Source organism: Peromyscus maniculatus, chromosome 11 (genome assembly GCF_049852395.1).
Source record: "Peromyscus maniculatus bairdii isolate BWxNUB_F1_BW_parent chromosome 11, HU_Pman_BW_mat_3.1, whole genome shotgun sequence".
Classification (NCBI taxonomy): Eukaryota; Metazoa; Chordata; class Mammalia; order Rodentia; family Cricetidae; genus Peromyscus; species Peromyscus maniculatus.
Genome location: NC_134862.1, coordinates 88265770 through 88293340, shown reverse-complemented (window position 1 = coordinate 88293340; position 27571 = coordinate 88265770). Strand labels below are relative to the sequence as shown.

General features: G+C 43.6%; 1 protein-coding gene across 1 annotated transcript; it reads right to left on the bottom strand.

Moving 5' to 3' along the window:
- Positions 1-468: 468 nt before the first annotated feature.
- Sccpdh (saccharopine dehydrogenase (putative)) lies at positions 469-25742 on the bottom strand. Its single transcript, XM_006974202.3, has 12 exons — positions 25372-25742; positions 22956-23068; positions 16686-16766; positions 12705-12834; positions 11767-11816; positions 10800-10930; positions 9913-10030; positions 9068-9187; positions 8922-8978; positions 3885-3996; positions 1996-2077; positions 469-1088 (listed from the first exon to the last, which is right to left on the bottom strand). The coding sequence occupies exons 1-12, from the start codon at positions 25559-25561 to the stop codon at positions 983-985; spliced, it is 1290 nt and encodes a 429-aa protein (XP_006974264.1). The 5' UTR covers positions 25562-25742; the 3' UTR covers positions 469-982.
- Between the last annotated feature and the right edge of the window lie 1829 nt (positions 25743-27571).

Below are 27571 nucleotides of genomic sequence, written 5' to 3'. Positions count from 1 at the left end.
TCCCTAGTCTTTTTTTGTTTGTTTGTTTTGTTTTTTTTGAGACAGGGTTTCTTTGGTATTACTGTCTGTCCTAGGACTCACTCTGCAAACCAGGCTGGCCTTGAAATCACAGAGTGCTGGGATCAAAGGCATGCGCCAGCAGTGCCCAGTTATCATCCCCAGCTTTGAGTATATATATGTCATGTAACTCATTAGGAGAGGAGATGTTGTCCTTATTTTAGTGTTTCAATGTAAAACGTGGCTTAAACGCAAAAAGCAAATTTAAGAAAAATTCTGCTGAGGCTGTCAAGATCAATAGAAAATCAAAAGCTGTTACTAACCACAGTTATGAAATCAGGGATAAAAAGATCCACTAACCCAATTATTGGCAGTAAATAGGTCAGGCCACTTTAAACAGTGCCAATGTACAATAAACACAGAAGTCAAAACCAAAAACAAACCAAAACAAAACAAAACAAAACTCCATCATTCAATTAACAACCCTTTATTATTCAACGTAGGCAAACAATCCAAAATCAGTCCATGTAGGTGGATGAGGAAGTTGACTAAAATAGAAAAAGTACAGTTTTACTTAGCAATGCTCACACACTATGCAGAGGAGCTCCCAGGAGGGTGAGATCCCACAACACCACGGCAAGGAAGGCACACGTTCCTGCCACATCCCAACACCAGTCAAGCCCCACCCCTAAGGAAAGCTGTTAGTACCCAAACGGGGACCCTTCACTATCTCACCTTCCAGTTCACTGTCAATAAAAAGGCAAGGAGAACATTAGCTTTCTCTCACAAGCAATAAAATCATAAAAACAGCTGAGATATGAGGATTAGGATAAGCTAGTATAATTTTCTGCTTTTAATGTATAGATATTTTAGACTTGACAGTCTTCCACATACAGTCAGATAGGTTTATAGAAGAATTTCACATAATAGCAAATAGAGAAGCTGTTAGTTCGTGCATTTTATGATTCAGTCAATCTTCAAATGTTTAGACCTCGGAGCTGCTAATGACGCTAAATTCAATGCCATGCTGGTTGAGTCTGTCAATCAACTTCGTTCTGGAGAAAGCTGCTCCAGGTGTGAAGACACCGCCCCTGTAAAACAGGAACAAGAGAACACAGTGCACAAGGCTCCTCTCCAGCCCTCTCCTCCGTGGGCCGAGCAATGGAGTCACTCACACCACCTGAAAACCAATTCTTCCCCATCACATTCCTAAAACCTGCCAAATGAGCACATGGCTCTTAGTCCACAGCACTGTTTAGTTCCTCGTGAGACTTTTCCATACTACAGGTGTGCTCAAGGGGCCCTCTGAGCATCACACACCTGAGTCTTCACACTCAAGAGGACTAAATAAAAACATAAATGGAATTCATTCAGCTAGCTAACTATTATTAAACAGCACTTCAAGTTGATGAAAACGAATTTCCTCAACTATAATGGCCAATATTTGCAAAAATGCCAAATGATGAGTACTGGAAAGTTTTAGTTAGGTTTTACTACACACAACTTCTATCTATATATCTATATCTTAATACTGTTTTAGGTTATGCCCGATTTGCCCTTCAGCCATGGGTTTCTGTGCACTGGTGAGGTTGGCTTAGTTCCAAGGGAACCAGCTAAATGCTCAGTAAGACAGTGCACTCCATAACCACCTGGGCAGCAGCCGTGACTCAGTTCCCACCTGCTCAGCCAGGACTCCCCTGCCACTCAACACTGATTAGGAGCCCTGGATAACACTGCTAAGTAAACAACAGGGCCCCTTTCTGAGTGTCAGGCTCTAGGCTTGAGTTTTGTTTTCTTTAAATAAAGAATGGAAGCCAGCTTACATGGCTCTCATTCACCTTCACAGTAATTCCAAAGGCAGATAAGGAATTGTTCTTGGCATTGCTTTAACATATATCTTTGGTCCAAAGGAACCCAAGACTAAAAATCAACTCAAAAATAGCCAAGATGTTACCTGGCTGAAAACACACTTTCTCACTAGAAGAAATGCAAACTTACCCTTTAGGGAGATCAGAGGCGTCATTCAGAAGAGTCATGGCTGCCTGAACCATGGCTATGGGAGTAGCCACGTAGCCAGCCTCTGCAGGAAAGGGTCAGGCAAAGGAAAATGTTCACGGGTGAGCATCATCTCAAAATCAAGGGTGCATTTCATGTCTAGCACTGAGTATACAGAGATTTTTTAAAATAAATATTCTAGTCTCTTAACAAAAATAATAGTGAACATTTATGTAGCTCATGTTGAATATATACCTTTATCCAAACTGCTCGGGACTTTTATGCTTTAGGCTTTCTGGTTTTGTTTTGTTTTTTTCATATATATTGGAATATGTATACACACACACACACACACACACTGAAATTATTATTCTGGAGGGTTTTGTTTTGTTTTTGTTTTCCCAAACAGGGTTTCTCTGCATAGCTCTGGCTGTCTCGGAGTTCACTCTGTAGCCCAGGCTGGCCTTGAACTCAAGAGATCTGCCTGCCTCTGCCTCCCAAATGCTGGGATTAAAGGCGTGCGCCACTATGTTGGCCTTGGAGACAATCTTATAAGATATTTTGAGCACAGCGGCAATTTGACATTACCCAGTACGTGAGGTCAGGTGCCGAATCTGCCGTTTGTGTAACTGCTGGTGTTCAAAATGGTCTGATTGTGGAGAATTTCAAATTCTGGACTTTCCGATTCCAGATCCTCACCTGTACTTACTGTTCGGAACTATCTGTACTAATGCTTAAGAACGGGCCTCGGTTTGCTCCGGTCATATGTGAGCAACAGCACTGCATCCCCACTTCACAGACAGGGCAATGCCCCGTGCCCTTCTTCACCTGATCTCACGGAGCAGCAGCGCTAGGGTGGTCGACTGCCCTCAGGCGGGCTCCTGGTCTTCCCACCACCACACTGCCTCCTTCCTAACGACCCTGGATGCTGAGGACTCCCATCTCTGCTTGCTAGTCCTCCAAACTGATGCCTCCTTCTGCACTTAACAGAAACAACTCTGGGGATCTTAAAAGAAAATGTAAATAAACTGGGGGCTGGAGAGATGGCTCAGCAGTTAAGAGCTGAACCTGGCTGCTCTCCCAGAGGGCCAGGGTTCAATTCCCAGCACCCACATGGCAGCTCACAACTACCTTACTCCAGTTCCAGGAGACCTAACACCCTCACATAGACATACATGCAGGCAAAACACCAATGCACGTAAAATGAAAATAAATTAAAAAAACAAAACAAAACAAACAACTGACTGTATCCAGTCACTTAAACTCCTTAATAAAGTGAGATATTAGTGTTTATATTACTATCAAATAACTGAAACACAGTCAGATTATCTTTAAAAGCCAAGTTGTAATTTGAAAAGGAGGTGTGATTCAAAACCTGTCATCTGGATTCATTAGTCCTGACCCGCAGTCATAGAGTGTGGTAATTACACTTCTCCTATAGCTCTTGTGAGGGCTTGTCTCTGCATAGCGCTCCAAGTTCTTCAGTCTTTTGGGCAATGGATCCTTTTAACAATCTATCAGAAGTTATTATGCTCCTTTATAAAATGTGTATAAATCTATATAGTTCACAAAATTTGAAACCTTGGGCCACAGATTTGACTCACAGAACAACTACACTACTTAAGTAAGAGACTGAAGCAGGTAAAAAAACCAGCTGACCTTCTTTCTTATTCATAATTAAAATTTGCCATTTTCAAACTTGGATTATTAAATCATCATGAAAAAGAAGGCGAGATGTGTTAACAAAATTGGCTAATAACAACATCAACCCTTCTGTAGACAGAATAATTTCAAAATACGTAATCCATGCAAATGTAGTTCTAAAACAAGCATACCACTTCAGTCTGAGACAGTGTAAACCCAGAGACAGCCTTATGCCATACGCACAATACCTGGTCCTTTCACTTGGGTACAGATTTTGATATTTGGTTTGTTCTTTTCGATACTAAAGCCATGGCTGTATCCTTGACCAAAGAATGTCATCGTAAATGATGATTCATCCATCTGTGAAAAAAAAAGCAAAGGGTGTGCTTAGTGATAGATCTATTCCTTCTAGAACACAATAAACCCTGCTGTCCTACTCCATGAGACATATTTGCTTTTCCTCACTGAATGTTTTAATGGCTCTCAAAATCCTGTGACAGATTTTTAAATGTTTCCATTAAAAAGTACTGGTTTTGAACACTAATAACTCTAAACTGCCAAACAGAAAAAAATGGCCCACAAGACATTCTCCTTCCCTCCTTCTGAAGGTTTTGTGATGCACTGTTACCATTCACCAGGTTTTCACTCTTAAACTTAAATAGCCAGTTGTAACCAACAGTTCTGAGACCGCTCTCCTGCCTCGGGCTGGTGTTAGGCTGCTGTTGACTTAGCCTTCTGAGCTTCTGGGCAGATCTGTGACCTCGCCAGCTCCAGGACCTTCTTGTCCGCAGCTCTGACGACCCCCACAGCAGCTGTCTGCCTCACGTCACAAAAGCGAAAGGACCAGTGGAGGAGAGTCAGGGAAGCTCTCAGCACACATGGGTTTGCCTGGACCACACAGGATGTTTGTTTGCTTTTTAAGACAGGGTTTCTCTGTGTAGCCCTGGCTGTCCTGAACTCGCTCTGTAGACCAGGCTGGCCTCAAACTCACAGAGATCTTCCTGCTTCTGCCTCCCAAAGTTGGTGTTAAAGGCGTGTGTTACCATGCCTGGTGCACACACAGATATTTTTAACAGATTAAAACAATCAACGTATTCTCTGCCGTATGTATGTATCCCCTTCGTGCAGCTGATTACACTGGCACCATGCAGTTCTCATCGAATCTGCCCACTTTCGTGACTTACTCAGAAAAATTTACCTGCTCCCTGTGGTAGTCTGGAGGTAATGGGCCCCCAGAAGCCCACAGTGGGTGGCAGTATTAGGAGGTGTGGCTTTGTCGGAGTGGGTGTGGCCTTGTTGGAGGAAGGGTGCCACTGTGGGGGCGGGCTTTGAGGTCTACTTTGCTCAAGCTCTGCTCAGTGTGACATACTTCCTGTTGCCTTCTGATCAAGATGTAACCAAGCACCATGTTTGCCTGCACGCTGCCATGCTCCCTGCCATGATGCTAATGGACTGATCCTCTGAAACTAAGCGAGTTTAGTCACCCCAGTTAAATGTTTCCTTCTAAGAGTTGCTGCCCTGGTCATGGTGTCTCTTCACAGCAATAGAAACCCTGACTAAGACACCCTCCTTTTTTTTTTTTTTTTCTGACATCCCTTCTATCTCTTCTCAAAGCATGCTTTTCCTAACATTTTGGGCCTCATCCTTTCTCCAAAACAATTCTTCCTGCCATGTGGGGCGCTCCAGGCCAACTTAACTAAAATGGCATGGATTTCCCCCACTTTCTTTTATCTAGCTTTCTCCTCAGGACGGTGGCTGTGATTTCAGCTGCTGCCCTGATGTTTTTCTTCTCAACTCTAACAAAATCATCCTTGAGTAAGTCTGGCACCTGCAACCCAAGGACAGTGAACAGATGGGAACAGATCAGTGCGTCACTCAACCCTTATCAGGAGGCATCTTCTTTTCAGGGGATGGGAATTGAGAGTGACCCACAACTGGGCAATGTGCAGAGTGAGAGATGTGGGAACACTCAGATCTAACGGAACATCTTCATCAAACCCCTCCCCTCAAGGCTCAGGGATCCTTGTAGAAGAAGAGGTGGAAAGATTATAAGAGCCAGAGGTGGTGGATTATTCCAAGATACAACAGAATTGATGCACATATGAACTCATAGAGACTGACAGCGCACACAGGATTAAACAGGTTCAAACCAGATAGAGTGCTGGCACTGAGAAGGAGAGGTGGACACAAAGTTCCAACCCTGAGAACCCAACCAAGAAGCTATTTGACCCAGCGGAAGCTATTTGATATTGATATTGATACATACAGGGAAAGGAAGTCAGTTTTCTACAACAGAGTGTCACTGTGTATATCAACCAAACTCTAAGGCAGGCCCAGGAGTATCCGGCCAATACAAAACTGACTCCATTTTATGTGTGTCTGGGGGGGGGGGCTTTTTCATTTTGTTTTTGTATTTTTTGTCCTTTTGGGTTTTTTTTATTAGTTTGATTTTCATTTTTTGTTTTGTTTCGAGAGAGAGCAAGAGAAAGAAAATAAGGTTGGGTGGGAAGGGAGGAGGGGAGGATTTGGGGGAAGGGAAAGAATATGATCAAAGTATATAAAACTTTTAAAAATTTTCCTTGAGCTTTCTTCTGAGTCCATTCCTAAACATTTTCACAAATGAGATGAAGACCTGCAGTAGGGACACTGTTTCCCTAGTAACAGACAGCAATTCTCCAGGACTTCCCCCACTTTCAGTAACAGGTAAATGCTACCATGTCTGGCAAACACACTTTACCAGGCTGCCAATCCTAACCACATGATTCATTCTCCAGGACTCACATGGTGGAAGGAGAGAACCAACCCCAGCAAGTTGTTCTCTAACCTCTCATACATGCGGTGGCACACGGTATCCACACACATACACAAAACACACAAATAAATGTAGTAAAAAGATGGAATTCCAGAAAAAACAATGCATTAATTAAAAGCAGGAAGGGACACAGTACATTGGTGTATTTGAAAAAAATAACCCGAGTCGTGCAAACAAAGCCAGACATACAGGACACACTGGCCCCACCTCTGCTGTGTGGGTGGGTGTGTGGCAATGCACTAAATGATCACACTGCAGTCTTTTAAGCTCGGCACACATTCAGCTTCAGGACTGTTTTCAACATTTTGAGTTGCTGCTCCAAGTAATCAGAGGTGGATGCAAAATGAAACCCCAAGACCATGAGGTGTCCAGGGTGGCCTCAAACCTCTGGAAGGAATTCATGCCACCAATGCTCTAGTACTTCACACACAGATCACCCAGCCCTGACCAAGAGCATTCTGCCTCCACAGCAGTGGTCTTAACCACGGCACTGCTCTGGTATCACCGGGAAGCTTCTGAAAACCCCAATGCTCAGGTAGGACTCTTTGGTCATCAGCTCAGGACTTTCTCTGCAAGTTGAGAACTGCTCGGCATTTTTAGCCCACTCTCTAGATCTACTAATCAGAGTATGGGCTAGGTCAGGTCTACTAGAAACAAAAGGCTCAGATGTGATTCTCTGCAAAATTCATCGCCAGACGTGGTGAGTCAGAAGTGTTTTAAATAAGACAATTAACAAGGCCAAATTTTTGTATGTGTTACATCTTCTGGACAGCAGTGGGAACGTGGATAGAAACACAAGAATGTTATGAAAAGTTTAGTCCAAAGGTAAGGACCTATAACAGGAAGTAAACAAAAGGGCAACACAGAACAGGAGATTATATGCAGATCATCATCTGATAAGAGATGCTTATTTAGAAAATACAGAGACCTTCTATCCAAACCAACAATGGACAAAGAGGAATAGACATTTTTCCAAAGAAGACACACAAAATGTTCAATATCAGGAGTCATCAGGGAAATGCAAATCAAAACCATGATACCAATGTACATCCATTAGATGGCTACTATAAGAAAAAATAAAAAGTAGCCGGGCGGTGGTGGTGCACGCCTTTAATCCCAGCACTTGGGAGGCAGAGCCAGGCGGATCGCTGTGAGTTCGAGGCCAGCCTGGGCTACCAAGTGAGCTCCAGGAAAGGCGCAAAACTACACAGAGAAACCCTGTCTCGAAAAAACCAAAAAAAAAAAAAAAAAAAGAAAAAATAAAAAGTAAAAAGTAAAAACAGTTGGTGATGCTGCTCTTGCAGAGGATCCGAATTCATTCCCAGCATTCCCATTAGACAACTAACAACTGTCTGTAACTCTGATTCCAGGGGAATGCAGATACAAATACATACATAAAAATAATAATTAATCTTTTTAAGTTTGTGAGGCTATGGAGAAGGTGGAATACTGGAATAATAGTGAGAGGTAAATGATGCGATTTTAACAGAGTTAACAGTTCTTCAAAAAATTAAAAATAGAATTAATATGTAACCCAGGCACTCTACTTTTGAATATATAGCTAAAAAATATCTGGAGCATAATTTTACACAGATATTTGTACATCCATGTACACAGCAGCATGTTCACAACAGGTAAAAGCTGGAAGGTAGTCCACACCCATTCATAGAAAATAGAAAGTGGCATATACATAGAGTGAATTAACCATTCATCCTTAAAAGGAAAAGAACTTCTAACATACCCTGGATGGACCTTGAGGACCTACAGCTAACAGAATTAGGCCAGACAAAGAAGAACAAATACTTTGTGATTCCATCTCTATTAAATACCTAGTGATAGCAATAAAATGGCAGTTCCTGGGGCTGGAGGGACCAGGAGATGAGTGGCTATTTAATGAGTATGTTGCAGTTTTATAAGACAAAATTGTGGGGATGGAGGGTGTGGAGGTTGCACAAAAACACAAATGTACTTAAATCCACTTGATAATTAGAAATGATAAGTTTTGTTTTGTGTACTTTATAATAGATTTTTAAAAAAGGAGACTGGGTCTAAACCAAGGCATGTGAGATACATTTAGAGGAAAATCTATAATGATGCCGTTTATGGTAGGAGAAATTGGTAGTGCCAGCAAACAAGATGGACAGTATCGAAGGGAGTTTGAGGAGAAAGGACTCCAGACCTCGGCACACTGAACTTCAAGTGTCCACAGGATGCGAACTGCTCCAGGTGGACCTGCCAATGGAGATGTGTGCCTGCTCAGTGCTCTGCGGGGAGGGAGTAGCAGGGTCCCTGCGCATCTTCAACCTTGAGGGACTAGCAGAGAGGTGAGACCACAGCACAGCAGGCAGAAAGACACTGGGGGACACTGGGGGGCACAGACGAGCAGTTATCTCAGGAGCCCCCACCCCACCCCAGTAACCAAAGTTCAAAAGTGTATCAGGTTAGAGACCCAGACATAAAAAACAACGATTACCTGTTTTTGTGTCGGACCTTGTTTTGAAAAATAACCAAAGGAAAAGAGCCATGGGAACTAAAGAAGACAAAAAACAAACAGTGATATTTTCAAGACTTCATGAGAAATATTACTCAAGATCTTATTTTATAAAAAAGCTTACTTACTTTTACAAGAAGGTGTCTTCCAATGCTGAACTTCACAAAGAATAAAAAGAAAAGTCCTGCAAACATCAGCTTAATAACAGAGGTGATGCCTCCCACTGTTACGTAAGCAGCATACTGAACCTGGGTGCACAACACAGAGTCAGGGTGTTAACGAGGACAGAGGACGGTGGCTGTGCTCTTACTCTCTAGTTACCAACACTAAATCACAATGCATCTGATGACTGCATTTTGTTCTGACAGCCTCTCCAGAACCCAACACCGGGAGCCTATGTTCTAAAGGACCTGTTACAAATGGCAATTAGCTTGCTCTACTTGAACACCAAAGTCCACATCATCTACAATCTGAGTCTAGTAATAATACTATATAGCCCAGGCTTGCCTTGAACTCATAGAAATTCTCCTGCCTCAACTTCCTGAATGCTGAGATTACAGTCATAAGCCACTACATCTAGTTCACCCGCCACCTTTTAACCTGAGATAGTTTCCTCTTGATGAGTATGAACAACTCATTCCTTCACCAAAAGGATGTGCTAGTATTCTAGAGGTAGGAAGGAGACCCAAAGGTGGGGGGCCAAGACATCTCCAAAAACCAATACAGAAATAGAATTCTAGCAGTTGAAACACTAAACAGAGACAGTTGGGTGGTTTTTGTTGATTCTATAGAAGGCCAGATTTAAATCATACACAAAGCTGGTACCATGTTCATGATCTAACCTTATACACATCATTTACTCTTTTTTTAATTTACAAACATGAACATCAAAATTTTGAGATATTAAACATATTGAAGAACTAAAATAAACACGGACTTACTCTTCATTAATAAATAAGACATGTTTACTTACTGGAGAGTCCTCTAAATTTTCATGTAAGTAACGCTGAGTCCTCTTCACGACAGACATATCAGATCCCAAAAAAGGAATGGAATATGAGTTCAGCTCTCTACAATAGGAAACTGGCCACCTGCAAGACAGAGCCATGGAAACATTACATTTCCTCTAATTACTACAGTGATCACAACTTTGGCTAATAAATTTCCAAATTAAAAAAATCAGAAACCTTTCTTGGAGTGATTAATAAGGCAAGAGTGTGTCTTTAGTTCAATGTGTTTCTAATAGTTTTCCTTTGTTCTCCATACCTACCCCATAGTAATAATACTTTGTTATTCTTCATACTACTCACACACACACACACACACACACACACACACACACACACACACACACACACACGTGTTTGATCCCATCAACTTCTCTAGATACTGACTTCAACACCACTCACCAGCCCAACTCTTATATCTTATCTGATAAAGTTCTCACATATGAGGGTTATTCACATTAATTATGTTAAATGATCACTTTTGGGGGGCAGTGGTTAGAGACATAATTTCTCTTGTAACCCTGGCTGTCCTGGAACTCACACTGAATAGACCAGGCTGGCCTCAAACTCTGGTCTACAGAGCGAGATCCAGGACAGGCACCAAAACTACACAGATAAACCCTGTCTCTAAAAACCAAAATAAACAAACAAACAAACAAATAAATAAAATAAAATAAAAATAATAATAAAGTACTTAAACGTAGTATAATATGCTAATTACATTTTCACTTTGAAAATAATTTGGAACTTATCAAAAGTCTCCAAGCTTTTCCTAGTAGAACATTACCAGCCAACCAACAGCAGCACAACACACAGACTAAAGCAGTACAGAACACATTTTAAACTACTATACCTTCTTTTCAACTTTGAGCCAATAATCGGGACGGGTTTCAGACTTGATGCACTCCGCAGTTTTCTTAAACTCCCCTTATCTCCAAAACCGTAAATTGCTGACTTCCAGGTACCATCGTGAACACACAACCCCTAAGAAAACATTTCACAAGATAAACATGTCTTATGGGTAATACTGAAAGGTAAGATCAAGTAACTTAGAGTTATTACATTTCACCTCCATTTGTGCAAGACATAATCCTGCAATTAATCATTTTGGCATGAATTTTCATGGCTAACTTGCTGTGGGGTGGTCTGTATGTCAAATGTGTTGCTCTGATTGGTCAATAAATAAAACACTGATTGGCCAATGGCCAGGCAGGAAGTATAGGCGGCACTAACAGAGAGGAGAATTGAGGGAACAGGAAGGCGGAGGGAGACACTACCAGCCACTGCCATGACAAGCAGCATGTGAAGATGCCGGTAAGCCACGAGCCATATGGCAAGGTATAGATTTATAGAAATGGGTTAATTTAAGATGTAAGGACAGTTAGCAAGAAGCCTGAGCCATTAGGCCAGTTTAAATAATATAAGCGTCTGTGTGTGTGGGCTGTTGGACTGCCGGGGCTTGGCGGGACCCGGAGAGAAAACTCCCCAGCTACACTGCCTAGGCAGCAATACTACCCATTGCTTGGTTATATTCACTACTGACCCCAACACAAGTTCTTTCTTCTTCCTTATTGATTCATGCTGACTGGCACTAATGTGACATTTACTACAGATGGGAGTCTTAGCACTGTGATCACAGTAAGTCACTCTAATGTAGCAAAGTCATTCACTAGCTTCACTTTCTAAAACTTAAATAGTGACTCTCACACTAAAAAGGACAAATGCATATAAAGATTAGTCTAAATCTTTTTAAGAGCCATGTATCATTTGCAAAATATTTTTCGTATTAGCTTGAAAAGACAGCCAAGCAGGAAACTGACCTCAGGTCCTGAGTGTATAGTCAGGAAGCTTTCCACTGCAGTCAGAGTACCTAAAGGGATAAGAGACGGTATAAGGTCAAATCAAATAAAACCCAAATTACTCAACCAGGACAAGTAATAAACTATGCCAATCAGGTGGGGGCATTTTTATTAAGCTTACAGCTGGGAAAAAAATCAGAAAATCTGCACAGACAACAGTTTTATTATGTTATTATCCACAGATGAAAACACAGTTAATAAGGCCAGGAGAACTCCCAGAAAGAAGAGGTTAGCATGACTAACTAGTAGTGTTGACAAACTCTCCTGCAGTATTTAATTGAACAAGGCTAAGAATCTTCTCCAATAAGACAACAGCTTAACCTGCTCATCCTGGAAGGCTCATCACCACACTCAGGGGAATGATTCTGGCTTAAACATAATTGTTTTCAAGGAATTTTCAATAGTAATTGAAATTTACTGCAAATGTTCAGAAAAAAAACACTAAATACTCCTTGTGGTGACTTCTAAAATACTTCAAACATGGGCTGGGAATATGGCTCAGTGGTAGAGCTCTTGCCTAGCATTTGTGAGGCCCTAAGTTCAATTCCCAGCACCACAAAAAAAACAAAGACAAAAGAAAATACTTAAAGCTGTTAAAATAAAAAACATACTGGGTGGTGGTGGCGCACGCCTTTAATCCCAGCACTTGGGAGGCAGAGGCAGGCAGATCTCTGTGAGTTCGAGGCCAGCCTGGGCTATAGGGTGAGTTCCAGGAAAGGCTCCAAAGCTACATAGAGAAACCCTGTCTCAAAAAACAAAACAAAACAAAAAGAATAAAAAACATATATCACAGGGCTAGGGATGTAGCTCAGGGTAGAGAGAGTGCTGGCCTAGTCACCATGGCTACAAACACAAAGTTCTGCTATGAGATTTCAGTACTCTTATTGACCAGTAATTACCGTTCATTTGATTTCTGGTGTATAACACTCCTAGATCTGCTGGAATGGAGTCAAAGCCACTGCTTCCAATGATATAAACCCCTTTTTCTGCAGCTTTCTCATGATACTTCGCATGCATTAGCTCCAGAAACTAAAAGATCCAGGACAAAAATGTGAATCAGAGTTTATAGACACACCTAGACCAATATTAAATGATTTCTCCTAAAGACAAAGCCATTAAACTGGAAATGCAAACATGTGGCCTGCAGCACAGTATTAACTGCTCAATGGTTTTCACATATTCTGCAAATACGAACCCCAAGCTACAGTGTGACAGCAAGCACAGGGATGCACTCGTCTAACTAATAACTAAAAATGATTATTTTAGGATGCATTTCACTGTGAAGCACTTTTTTTTTTTAAATCAAAAAACTTACCCCAGATTGCATTACCCAGCTGAGCTTTCCAGACATTATCTACACATGGGGTAGGAAAGGGGCTGATAGAGGACAGAAGAACGCCTGTTCAAATCCCTGTCTAAATTGTGTGGAGTTTTACTTTGGTTTTTTGAGTGCCCTAACATAGGGCCTGCTATGTTAGGCAAGGGCTCTATTCACTGGACTATATACAGCCTCAGCTACACCAAATTTTAGAACAGACTTAGATTTATAGAAAAAAAAAAAAAGATTAGAGAGCTTCCATGTTGACTGAAACTCAGTTTCTGCCAATATTAACACTTTTTATATTGGCATTTGTTAGAAATAGGAACCAAAACTGATACCTTAGTAACTAAATCTTCTCCTTTAAAAAAATGATTTTCATTTTGCATGTATGGGTGTTTTGCCTGCATGTGTGTCTAGGTAGCACATGTGTGCAGTGCCCTGGAGGCATTGGAACCCCTGGAACTGGAGTTACAGAGGTTGTGAGCAGCCACGCCAGAGCTGGAAACTGAACCCAGGTTTCTGGAAGAGCAACTAGTGCTAACCACTGAGCCATTCTTCAGCACCCCCCATACATACATGCATAGACATACATACATCTGTGTATATGGTAAGGTGTTTTGCCTGCATGTGTGCCTGATGCCCATGGATGCCAGAAGAGGGCATCAGATCCCAGGAAGTGGAGTTACGAGTTGTGAGCCACCATGCGGGTGCTGAGACTCAAAGCCGGGTCCTCTGGAAGAAGACCTCTTAACCGCTGAGCCGGCTCTCCAGGCCGCCCACCGTGTTAATGGTACTAGGGATCACACTCACAGCAGGAGCTCTACCATTGGGGCTACCCTAGTCCTTCTGCCCTGCTTACTCAGGCACAGGGTCTCACTGCTGCCCAGGTTGGTCCTGAGCTCACTCGGTCTGAGGCAGGTCTTGAACTTTGATATTCCTACCTCAATTTGCTGACTAGTTGGGATTCCAGGCCTGGCTTAAAGTCCATTCCTAATTTGTTCCTGGAGACAATTTTACCCAATGTCCCTTTTCTGTCCCAAGATCCCTGAATACCACATCACACACAGATGCTAAGTTTCCTGAGACTCCCTTTAGCAGCAAGTTTTTCATATTTCCCTTGATTTTGACAACCTTGATTGTTTTGAAGAACCAGATCAGCAATTTTATAGATTACCCAGCTACTAGAATTATCTAATGTTTAGAGACTACAGTGACTTAGGAAGAAGGATACACCCTATCGACATGCCGTAGTAACTTACAAGCTCCCAGTTCACTGTCGTGTACACGTGCACGGTGCTGGGAAGCCTGTGTGTCACTGTGTGTGGAGTCAGTTCCCCCATCCACCTTCACATGAGATCCAGAGAGCACATGCAGGTCACCAGGCTTTGAGTCTAGCACCTCCACCCACTGAGCCACCCTGTCCTCTGGGCTTACTTGTGTTCACGCCAATGCTGGACACTTGGCCGGGGCCGAGTCTGTCAGGCTTCTGTGCTGTAGAGTAACATATGTTCTCTTCCTGAGGGCAGGGCAGCTGCCGAGCTTGGTCTCTCTCTCTCTTTTTTTTTTTTTTGTACTGGGGGCTGAACTCAGAGATTTGTGCTTGCCTCCCACTAAGCTAAATTCTCAATCCTTTCTACATCTTCTCATCATTAGTTTTGAACTGGGTTGTTTGTATTTTTATATTTCTATTATTATTGATATATCATAGTTCTCTGAGGCTAGAGAGACGGCTCAGCAGTTAAGAGCACTGGCTGCTCTCCAAGAGGACCCAGGTTCAATGCCCAGCACCTACATGGCAACTCACAGGCGTCTGTAACTCCAGTCCCAGAGTATCTGATGCCCTCTTCTGGCCTCCACAGATGTCAGGCACGGTACACAAGTAGTACAGAGACATGCATGCAGACAAAACATTCATACATGTAAAGTAAAATAATCTTTAAAAATGGTGCTCTGTATATTCTGGACACTTACTGGGGCTTGGGGGAGGTTATGTGTATTTGTTGTTCTGGTCTTTTCTCAATGCACCTGGGGCCCCAAGAATGCTATACCTCCTGCACACACTTTATTTCCAAATGTGGAGTCCCAATAAACGCATCACGGTTAGGAAGGAGGACTGAAAGGCAGTTTTGATTGTCAGGGTAATTCCTGGTTCTGTACTTGTTTTGTACCAAGGTAAATAAACAGCAGGAGCAGAACTGGGACACAGGGAAGGAGAGAGAGGAGGGACACAGTGCAGACCTGCTGGCTTTGACGCTACTCTCATGGTAGGCTACAGAATAACTCACAAGCCGTTCACACAGAATTAGTTTTGTTTAAGCCATGTGTCCTTCCTGCTCTGATAATTCACACTTTCCTAGTCTTTCCGATCTATAACACAATTGATGATCTCTAAGCGTAGATTATATATACAGCATGCTGGTGATGATCAGCAGACACTACAGAACATAGGAGTTTACATTCTGAAGGAGGTGGGGAAGTTCAGTGCCTGTTCATACAGGACCCCCACAGCATGGCAGACCAAATCCTACTTCCGTTTACTAGGTGTACGGCTATGAGCAAATTACTTAACCTTCATCTATAAAACAGGGAAGAAGAAAAGTACAGATGTGTTTTCAAAGAGTTATATAAGGTGCTTAGCACAGTGTCGGGCAAATGGCAAGCATTAAATATAATGAGACCATTTAAATTTCATTATATAATATTTACATTATATAACATACACATATCACATACATATATTTTCTGGAGGTTGCTGTGGATTGAACTCAGGGCTCACGCATACTAAGTACATCGTCTACCACTGAGTTGACCACCGAACCCATCATCTCTCATTTAAAACTTTTAAATTGAGAGGATTTTTTTTTTTTTTTCTGAAATAGGGTTTCACTGTGTAGCCCTGGCTGGCCTGGAACTTGCTATGTAGACCAGGCTGGCCTTGAACTCACACAGATCCTCCTGCTTCCTCTGTTTTGTGTTGTTTTGAGTCAGGGTCTTTTCTAGTTCATATTGTAGTCCATCTGATCCTCCTGCCTCCACATCCAGAGAGCTAGGATTCGGGGCATGTGCGGGCACACCAGGTTTATGCACTACTGTGAATGGAACCCAGGGTCTGGTGCATGCTAATCACACATTCTACCAACTAAGCTACATCCCCAGCCCAAGTGGAGGGGATTTTACATTTATTTTCCTGTAATGCTACAAAGGTACATAGTTTTAAAGAGGGAAATCATAATGAAAAAGTTACTAAGAGACAGTCTGAGAATTACAACATACTGCATTAATAATTCATCTTACAGCATTCAGTAACATAAAAACCAGCACATCCACACACAAAGGAAATAACTAAAGATGTAAAAGAACATTTCAAGAACAATGAAGCTAAGATCTTATCAGAGCTCTTCCTCAAGCTAGGACTACAATACCAAGAGAATACCAGCTCTAAGGACTAGAAATGCAGCGGTCACTTTCAAAATGCCTACAAAACGGTACTAAATGTGCTTGCATTTCGCAGAAAACTCACGAATGGCTAGTCTTGTTTTCTCCTTTCTGGTTTACATACCTGAGGCTCCCCGCAGATGTCAATACAACTTGCTCCATTCTCAATACATGCTTTTACTACAGGTTCTCCATAAAATCGATACTGGGGAAAGAAAGAAAACCAGTAGTTATTCTTACTTCACGAGCTTAACTGAGCCAAAGGCCATTGTACAGCTGGGGAAAGGCTCAGTGTGTAAGTGTGTAAGTGTGTAAGCACCTCCCAAACACACACGAGGACTTGGGTTGAGATCCCCAGAACCCCTGTAAAGGACCTGACGTGGTACTGCGTGTCTGTAATCCATGACATATGTGTATAATCTCGTGCTCCTATGGTGAACTGAAAGGTGACAGGAGAATGTCTGGGAGCCCATGGGCCAGCAAGCCTGGTGTATGCGGTGACAAAAAAGACCCTGTTTCAAACAAGGTAGAAGGTTCTCTGATCATAACTGAGCCGTGGTACACACACACACACACACACACACACACACACACACACAGACACAGACACACACACACAGACACAGACACACACACACACAGACATACACACACACACATACACACACATACACACACACACAGACACACAGACACACACACACACAGACACAGACACACACACACACACACAGACACAGACACACACACACACAGACATACACACACACACATACACACACACACAGACACACAGACACACACACACACAGACACACAGACACAGACACACACACACACACACACACACACATACACACAAAGATTTCACAAGCAAAATGCCACTTCAGTCTTATCAGTGCAGCCTTAAGTTATTAAAAATCACATGCTGGGCTGATAAGACAGTTTAGCAGGTAAAAGCACCTGAGTTCAATCCTAGGGACCCACACGGTAGGACAGAATAGTAACACAGATAAAATAAGGTAACTGTACTGTCCTGCCTCTCACTATCTAAAGGTACAATGGACTCAGAGGCCTGCATGTTTATCTCTAACTAAAGACAGAACGGAAAGTCTTACAGAAGAAATAACTGACTTGAATTAGATACCAAAAGAACAAAGACTTGCATGGAAAACATAAATAAAAGTACAGCTATAAGAAAAGAGAGCTCCTACTGCTAAAAGCACAAGCAGTGAGAGATGAATTTAGAAAGAAGCACTGAGGTCAGATGAGGACGGACCAGGAGTGTCGGTTAGCACTTTGAGCTTCACCTTTACTAGAGTACTCGGGCCTCCCGGAAGACTTTAAAGAGGACACACATGTGCGCGCACACGTGTGCACACACAGAGTCCTGGGACAGCAGCACTTCCTTCACAGGGCTGCTCCGGGGATGGGCCAGCAGCGTAGCACACGGCACTCACATTGTTCTTTTTTGTTATTAGCAGCATCACTCTACATACAATTCTCAGGCTTGAAAACTGGAAGCTTTCTTTCAGCCTACCTCCCTGTAAGTCAGCAAGTTTTGTCAAATCTGTCTCCTAAAAATATGCCAAGTCCATATTATATTACCCCTCACCTAATTTTCTACACAAAAAACCAATCACTTCACAGTATCCAATCTAGCCAATTTTCAATATCAAATTATTTTATTTTTTAAAGATTTATTTATTTTTATTATGTATACAGTGTTCTGCCTGTGTGTCAGATCTCATTACAGATGGTTGTGAGCCATCATGTGGTTGCTGGGATTTTTAAACTCAGGTCCTCTGGAAGAGCAGCCGGTGCTCTTAACCACTGAGCCATCTCTCCAGCCCCCAAATTATTATTTTAAAATAAAAGTCTGATACAAGCTTTCCTTCTTCCTCAGTTACATTAGTTTATCTGTTCAGAATCTTTTCCCAGCTTTCCAGTGCCTACATTATAAAGTCTAAACTTATCTTGTCACAAGTTCTTAAGCATCACGTCACACCACAGCCCCTCAATTCTCACGTTCCAGCAGTTCTAAAGACAACAGTGTCACACCCAGCTGTGATGGTTATACCACCAGAACCACCTCCTTCCACTCTGCATCTGCTGGGCTAGCTCCCAACACCACAGCCTCAGGCTCGCTTCGCATGTCTCCGTTGGTGAGATGCAGCTCTCAGGCTTTACCCACCAATACTACTAACAAGCCACGGGGAAAGCACTAATAACCACTTAAAAACACTAACACTTCGTAAAAAAGTGCACATCTTCCTACCGCCACAACACCCCCTCCTTACACTGTTCCATCACACGCAGCCACTTACCCACTGGGGAATCTGAGAAATCTCCGCTAACTTAGCTCTGTGTTATTATGCTGCTAGGGATTTTTTGTTATAGGGCTACAGAGATGTCAGTGTTAGAACACTTGCTGCTCTTGCAGAGGACCTGAGTTCAGTTCCCAGGACCCACACCAGGCAGCTTCCAACTGCCTGCAGCTCCAGGGGATCTGACACCCTCTTCTGGCTTCCACAAGAACCTACACACACACACACACACACACACACACACACACACACACACACACACACACGCACGGTATAGATATGTACGTTATATAAAATAAATACAAAGACTTTTCTTCCTTAGACCCCTGAGTTTGTACAAGGTAATCAGAGGCACTCACTCCGAGTAATAATCTTTGATTTAATCAGTCCTCAACACTCCATGTCCTAAGCCAGTGGGCTCCCAGGTAGGTGTACCCCCACCAGGGGTATACAAAATGATCCATTGAGCCTGACAGTAAATATAGGAACTTTATTCATACTAATTTGGGGTATGAAAAAATAAGATGTTATTCATAATTGATTTGTATTTATAAATATTTATAAATTGTTATAAGTAATAATAATTTATTGATAATTGAAATGTGGATTAACTCCTGGGTCATGTCAAGGGGTCAAATACCAAATACAGAACACAAGTGGCATTTCCAGTGGTGCGGGAGAGTCCCACACTACCAAGGGGCCACAGTGACAGACTCGTCACTTAGCTCTTTCCTCCTGCTGCTGCCTAATGCTTGTTTCCTCGACTCACAGAGAGGAGTGTCTGCTTGAAGCTGGGCAGTTAGAGGGACAGATACGGAGATCTAATACTGAAGACAGATGAATCCGGTGGGTAGGAGAAAAACTGGGGGAGAATTCAAAAACCAAGTAAAGAACAGAGAAAATGAGCCAGTTATGATGACTCACAACTATAATCCTAGCACTCAGAAGCTGAGGAAGGTGGATTAGCATGAATTTGAAGACAGCCAAAGCTAATAGTGAGATCCAGGACAGCCTGGAGTTATCAAATAAGATTATATCTCAAAAATTAAAGGAAAAATTAAGAAAAGGCAGAAAGTTCAGAACAAATGCAGAGAGGTGGTTCAGTGAGGCCTGAGGTGAGTGCGTCTGGCAGGATGAGACTTGAAAGAGGGCGGGCAACAGCCTGGCAAGAACTGGCTAGAAGAGGAGGGAGGGAGGGAGGCAACGGGAACTCTTCCAAGAGTCTTTAAAGAGGGACACACAGAACAGTACAGTTAGAAGGGTTTATGAAATCAAAGGGAGTTTTTTAAAAAATGAGTGATATAATCACTTAAGTGCTGACAGAAAATCTATTAGGGACCTCACAACCTGAATCACCTGAGGGAATGACTAAATAATTGATGCTGTCGCTGTGTGTGGAACTCTCCCATGCCACCATCATCTAATGGCCTCTTCTGGACTGTGAGTATGCACACATACCACCACCACCACATCCTAAAAAGAAAGAATCCAACAAAAAACGAAAAATACATCACCCAATAAAGACAGGAAAATATATAATTATAAACATAAAGCCTTCACATGTTGTGCCCAATAGGCACAAGATTTTTTCCTTGTGACAAGAGATGAAGGCAGAGATCAGGGTGCCACTTGGAGGTACACAGTAAGTGAGCAGATCGGGTAGCATGAAGACAAAGTTATCAGTTTCTAGGTTCATGGAGAAAAATGGCTCATGCCTAGAACCCTGCAGTCAGGAGAAACTGAGGCTGGATGGCTGTGAATTCGAGGATAATCTGGGCTACACAGCAATATCCTTCCAAGATAAAAAGGAAGGGAGGAGCTGGGAAGTAGTCAGCTCAGTGAAGGAATGATCAGAATGTAAAGAATGGTGAACCTCTGTTTGCCTCAGGGTAGACGAGGACAGCCAAGGGAAAGAAACCGAGATGTTGTGGGGTGCGGGACTCGACACTGTGCTTGTACTGTGTGATTTAACACACGTTAATCATGTTCATGTTCAGGTGAGGGATTTCAGTTAGACTATCCAGGGTTGGGGTTTCTCTACAGTACCGAGCAGAGGAGGAAGGTGTTGTTCAGAGTGTTACACTGATCACAGCAATATGCTAGTAACAACGAGAAAAACATAAACAACATTTTTAGATGTTTAGTTTTCCAACACATTAACAATTATGATGGCTTCTTCAGATCAGTAAATACCATCAATGGTCACCTTGTAAAAGTCAAAAGTTTACAAGTGACCTTTTTCTTTTCTTTTTTTTTTTTTTTGAGACAAGGTTTCTCTGTGTAGCCCTGGCTGTCCTGGAACTCTCTGTAGACCAGGCTGGCCTCAAACTCACAGAGATCTGCTTGCTTCTGCCTCCTGAGTGCTGGGATTAAAGACGTGCACCACCACCACCCAGTTTAGAAGTGATCTTTTCATACCCGATATCCAATATAAGGCAAGAGCTGTTTTCCTTTTAAAACACTAAAACTTTAAACTCAACCATTATTTTTTTTTTTTTAAAGTCAGGGTCTTGCTAGCTTGAGAAAGAGGTACCTTCAGCCTCCAAACTGCTGGATTACAAGCATACACCACCACACCCAGATTACCCAACCACTTCTAACCAACTCTGCTGCTACTACCTCCATGTCTGTCTGGCCTGGACCATCCTGCTGTTGGTCCCTGAGCTACTTTTCATCCAGAAGCTGAAAAAACCTAAAAATGAAATCAGATCTTCAATGACTCTTGCTCATTTTTAAAAGAAAATCCAGGGCTGAAGAGATGGCTCAGCGGTTAAGAGCACTTGATGCTCTTCCAGAGGACCCAGGTTCAATTCCCAGCACCCATATGGCAGCTCAAAACTGTCTGTGACTTCAGTTCTAGGAGATCTGACACCTTCACACCAATGCACATAAGATAAAGTTGAATAAGATTATTTTAGAAAAAAATAAATTAAAAAAAAGAAAAAGAAAGAAAATCTAGTTCCTAACCAGTCTGTAAGAGCCCAGACAACCTAGCTCCTGAGGATTTCCACACATATTCTCTCTCTGCTGGCTCCGAGACCCAGCCACACTCTCTTTTCTCACTTTTTTCAGTCTTGCCAAGCACAGGCTCATCTGGGACCTCTGTAACTGCTTTCCCCAGGACAGGGTTCTTCTCAGTTAGTCATCCAGGTTACTCTTTCCCTTCATCCTGATCTCTGTTCAAATGCCAATTCCTTAGAAACATGTCTTGAGAGACTATGAGGGCGGTGGTACACACACTTAAACTGAGCACTCAGGAAGCAGAGGTAGGTGGATCTCTGAGTTCAAGGCCAGCCTAGTCTACAAAGTGAGTTCCAGGACAGCCAGGGCTACACAAAGAGAAACCCTGTCTGGCAAAAAAAAAAAAAAAAAAAAAAGATAGAGTATGAGAAACTATTGTGCCAATACCTATATCTGATTGTTCTGTTTCGTTTGACTTATCACTCTCTACTATTGTAATATTATATTCTTATCTGCCCCCCAAAAATGTAAACTCCATACAGAATTTTCTGTCATGATTATGTCCTAGTTGCCTAGAATAACATACTTTATATAGGATAGACATTCAATAAATGAATAAATAAATTAATCTGCTTTTAGTTCCTGCCTATTCTGCCTTTTAACATGCTATATAATACTACAAGAATTTAAAAATGTAAAATTAACTTATTTGTTTTGTATGTATGTGAGTGTGTGCGTGTGCGCATGCTAGGGTGTGAGTGTGCAGACCAGAGGACAACTTTGGGGATCACTTCTCTCCTTCTCCTGTGCAGGTAGGTCTTGGTGACTGAACTCATCTTTCTGGCTCATCAAACATTTTTTTTTTTAACATTAAAAAGGAGGAGGGTAGGGTAGGGGGATCCAATCAGCACATTCTCCAAAAACAGTGTCACAAAAAGCCTGACACTATTTTGGGAGACTTTGGTCATATCAATCAAAAGACTCCCTACGGAATCAAGCAAGTCATCTGTCTTCTGCCCTTCTGGTCCTCGGGAATATAAAATGCCAGCTTTTGCTAGAAATGAAAGGGTTGTTTGTTCTGATACAAAGAGGGGTTGATTACTTACAGGTCCTACGCAGTTGAGGACAAGCAGAGCCTTTTTAGCCATTTCATCAAGTGAGGCTTGATTACTGATATCACAGATTATTATTCCAACTTCAGATGGCAGTGTCGGTCTCCCTAAAGTTAAAAAAAGTCATTTCAAGCAAGTCTACATCAATATGAGACCTTCTAGATCACCTCTTGATAGTAGTCAGTGACTGCAAAGTTACTAAATGGACTAACATACTGAAAACTTTCAACCATGAAAACTTGACCATCTAGTTTAGGTGCTGAGGAGATGACTGCTTTGTCTTCCTCTCCAAGATATTTCTCTCACAGAACTAGCTACTAAACAATTACATATGACCCAATTATAGCAAGTGGAAGGAGACTGTCAAAAGTCAACACCATGAGAACTAAACAGGACTCAGGCCAATTCACTTTTTAGCATTTTTAAGGATTTATTATATTTTAATTATTATTTTTTGGTTTTTCAAGACAGGGTTTCTCTGTGTAACACCTCTGGCTGTCCTGAAACTCGCTCTGTAAACCAGGCTGGCCTCAAACTCAAAGAAATCCACTTGCCTCTGCCTCCAAGTGCTGGGATCAAAGGTGTGTGCCACCACCAACCCCCCTGGCTATTTATTTTTCTAATGTGTGTGCATCTATATGTATGTATGTATGTGCACTTCAGTGCAGGAGCCCAAGGAGACCAAAGGTATCAGATCTTCCCTGAAGCTGGAGTTACAGGGGATTATGAGTCACTCAACATGGGTGCTAGGAACTGAATATGGATCCTCAGCAAGAGCAGTACATGCTCTCAACTGCTGAGACATCTCTCCAGCCCTGTGAATTCATTTTTAAGTAGTCCAGCCTACATAAAATCATTCAAGTGTATAAGGAAATAACTGGAATTAATCGACCCAATAGAGCAATGCAAGTCTCCACTGACTAAGGGCATACCCCCCAGAGTCACCTGATTTTGGCAGTGTAGATGGTAAGGAAGGAAGAGGCTATAACTATGGGGCAGTGGTTCTCAGCCTTCCTAATGTTGTGATCCTTTCATATAGTTCCTCATGGTGTGGTGACCCCCAACCAGAAAATTATTTTCACTGCTACTTCATAACTATAATGTTGCTATTGTTATGAATTGTTATATAAATATTTGTGTTTTCCCATGGTCTCAGGTGACCCCTGTGAAAGGGTCATTTAACTCCCAAAGGGGTCCCAACCCACAGGTTGAGAACCACTGCTATAGCGCCTCACTGAGGAAGGAAAATGAAAGAATGTGTTTTAATAATGCCATATTTCCCAGAAAACACAAATAAACATCCAAAACCTCTCTGTCAAGGTTCTGTGTGTTAGCAGTGGCAGCATTAAGAGTTGTAGGAAAATCTAGCTTGCATGCTATTCTCTACGTATAACCAGAGAACAAAAGACCGTGTATTCTCACTCTGTGTGGAGCTGTAAGACTGAACAGAAAGAATGGAGAACAAGTGTGACTTGTCTTAGGTGGAGATTTAGTTGCCAAACTCCAAGGCTATTGGGTTCTAAGTCAAGTGCTTTCCCCCAACTAGAAAGTAGGACGTGTGCGTGTGCGTGTGCGTGTGTGTGTGCGTGTGTGTGTGCGTCCATCCCTTCTCGCTCCCATGTGTGCAGCACAACACTAGGAGAAGGCCTAGCAAGGAAAATACTACTCCGTAAATATATGTTGAACAGAGGTCGAAAGAATAAGTAAATAGCCAAAACATAAAAAGCGAGGCGGGAAGGCCACATTTTTATGAAGAATAAGATGACCGCAGGGGGCGTGGCAGTGCTAATGTCAGCATTTGGGAAGATGAAGCAAGGGGATCACCAGGGCCAGGCCAGCCTACACTGCCTCCAACACCTAAAATCGGGACTGCTGGAGGATTTCTACGAGCAAAACCACAAACTAAAAACCAAAAGCACAACAAATAAAAAAACCAAGCAGCTAGTGGTATGCACCGCACGTTCGGAAGTGCTGAGATAAATCCCTATCACGAAAATAAACAGATAAATAAGCGCCCCATAATGTTATTAGTACAACTCAAGCTTGCCTTCTTGTTCCCAAACACAAACGCCAACGGACCTCTGAGAAATCGGTATCTTATTTCCCTTTCCGACGGCAAGTACCAAGAACCCTCCAAACCCATCAGAACGACAGAGCTGGACCGAGGCGCTCCCAAAGTTCTTATTTCGACAGCGGGGCTCCCCAAGCTGGGAGAGAAAAGCCTTTTCATTTTGTCTTTCTTTCATTTAGGGGCGGTACAAAGGCCCGGCCCGGCCAGGCGTCGGGTCCTCGTCCTCCGGCCGGCCGGGCTCGATGCAGCCGCACACGGAGCGGGGAAGACATGCCTCGGCGACCTGCGCCGGGTCCATCCCGGTCCAGCCCGGCCCTGCCCACCCCGCCGCCGCGTTACCCAGCTTCAGGGCAGCCTTCTCCAGCACTTGCTGCAGCTTCTCCTTGGAGCGGCCCGCCACGGCCCAGGGCAGGCGGGAGCTCTGCTCCAGGGCCACCTGCTCCCGGGCCACCTCCTCCGTCACGAACTGGCCGGTGAAGCCAGAGGCGCCGAACACCACCAGGTGGAAAGGCCTCTGCTCCGTCGCCATGGCGAGTCCACAGCGAGCCGCAGCCCGGGGCGGGCTGAGTCCACCGCGCCTGCGCCTCAGGCGGCGACCCCAGTACCGGGCGCAGCAACCGCCGCTGTCCTGGCCGCCGTCGCCGCCGCGGCTAGAGCGCCCCGCTCCCTTCGGCCCGCGCGCGGGCCACGCCCACGGCCACGCCCACGCCTCCTCGCGCTCCCGCGGCTGCGCGGCCTCCGGGGCGACCTCGTCGGGCTCCGGCTGCGGCCGCGGGACCTCGTCGGGCTCCGGCTGCAAGTCGGCGTCGCTGGCGGACAGGAGCGGCCGGCGGCCCATGTTGCCCGCAGCCCGGCGACCCGCACGGCTCTGGCCGCCCCGAGGCGTCGCGTCCTCTCTGAGGCCGGGCCGGGGCGGGCCGGTTCTTCCCGCTTCTCCGGGGGATTGCGAAAAGAGGCAGCCCGGGGGTCGCCCACGCTGAGCGCTCGCTGCGGCGTTGGAAGCCCGGGTGGAGGCGGAGGGGAAGCGTATTAGCAATAAGGGACGCTGGTGACGGGGCTGAGTGCCCCGGACTGTCATCCAGCCTTTCGGTTGGTGAATTTGTCAGAGACGATTGCTTCGGGCTAGATGTCCTTTTAAAAAAAAAAATAAAAAATGCATTTACTTGTTTGTATATCTGTCTGTGGACGTGTGACGGAGCTGGAGGAGAACTTTCGGGAGTCAGGGACCAAACTCAAGATGTCAGGCTCGGCAGTAAGTGCCTGTACCCACTGAGCTGTTCTGGGAGCTACTACAGACCAAACCCATTCCTGCTGATTGAGACGTATTACACAGATAGTAAAATATCCGTGGGGTGCAGTAGCCGGGCCAGTTTATTTAAATGACCTGTATCCAATGAAGTCACTCAGTTTGCTCCATTTGCAGTTTTGCGTTGTAAATCTCGCTCGACTTTAATGCCGTTCTGGGTTTCTTAGAACCAGTTCTGGTTTTGAGGGCTTCCCAAATTACTGATTCTTGTTAAGTAGCTTTTTTTTTTTTTTTCTTAAACCTGCTTAAAATTTTGTTGTTGCTTTTGTTTTGAGACACATTCTCTATATAGTCCCAAATGGCCTCAGGTTCCGGGTCCTCCTGCACCAGTCCCTGAGTCCTGGGATTACAAGCATGTGACACCCACCCCACCCCCCACCCCCTCTTCAAAATGCTCTAGTTAGTTTTCTCTCACTGTCAAGAAATACTGTGGTCTGGAGAGATAGCTCAGCAGTTGAGCACACTGGATGCTCTTCCAGAGAATCCAAATTTGATTCCCAGCCGCACCCACTTACATGATGCACAGACATATAGACACAGGCAAAACACCCATACACCAAAAAATAAAATAAAAACAAAATATCTGAAAAATTAGCTTATAACGAGGAAAAGGCTTGTTGGTTTGCATTTGTGTAGTTCCAGTCTTTGATCTGGTGTGCCTATGGCTTTGGGTCTCTGGGCCTCCTCTGATGGTCGTTCTGGATGGCGATGACTAAAGGTCAAAGCAGAGCGAATTACTCACTTCATGGCCCAGAAACACAGGTGGAAGGGGGTGGCTGCCTCACTCTCCCTCGTAGTCATTCCCGCCATGGTTTAAGGACTTCACATTAGCCGCCCCCACCAAACTTTGCACTCCCTCCACACGGTAGTTCCCCAGAACCTCGGGGCCCAGGACTAACACAGAGGCACCATCCATCAGCAGAGGTACCAGACTAGGAGGAGGACTTTCTGACAGTTCTATACCTGCCTTCCACCCAGAGCCCACCTATTAACACGTGGGCCTTTGATGGACACTCAACATCCAAGCTATAGCATGCTGTAGATATAAAACTACTCCTAAATTTAATTGTGTAATTGTGTGATCTGTATCCAGTACATGTAAAAAGCCATTTAATGCCATTCAGCAAGCATTCCCAGGGAGCCTCCCGTGTGTTAGGCTCTGAAATAAGATCTGTGAATACATGGCTACAACAAAGCATTGCTATCCCTAATTGGGGTGTAGATGGCTTAATT

Excerpts from the sequence above, each read along its gene's own strand:
- Sccpdh (XM_006974202.3), bottom strand. The coding sequence starts at position 25,561 with ATGGCGACGGAGCAGAGGCCTTTCCACCTGGTGGTGTTCGGCGCCTCT. Across the intron at positions 12,835-16,685 it reads ACATCTGCGGGGAGCCTCAG|TTTCTGGAGCTAATGCATGC; the intron begins GTATGTAAACCA and ends TGGATCTTTTAG. Across the intron at positions 9,188-9,912 it reads AAAATTTAGAGGACTCTCCA|GTTCAGTATGCTGCTTACGT; the intron begins GTAAGTAAACAT and ends TTGTGCACCCAG.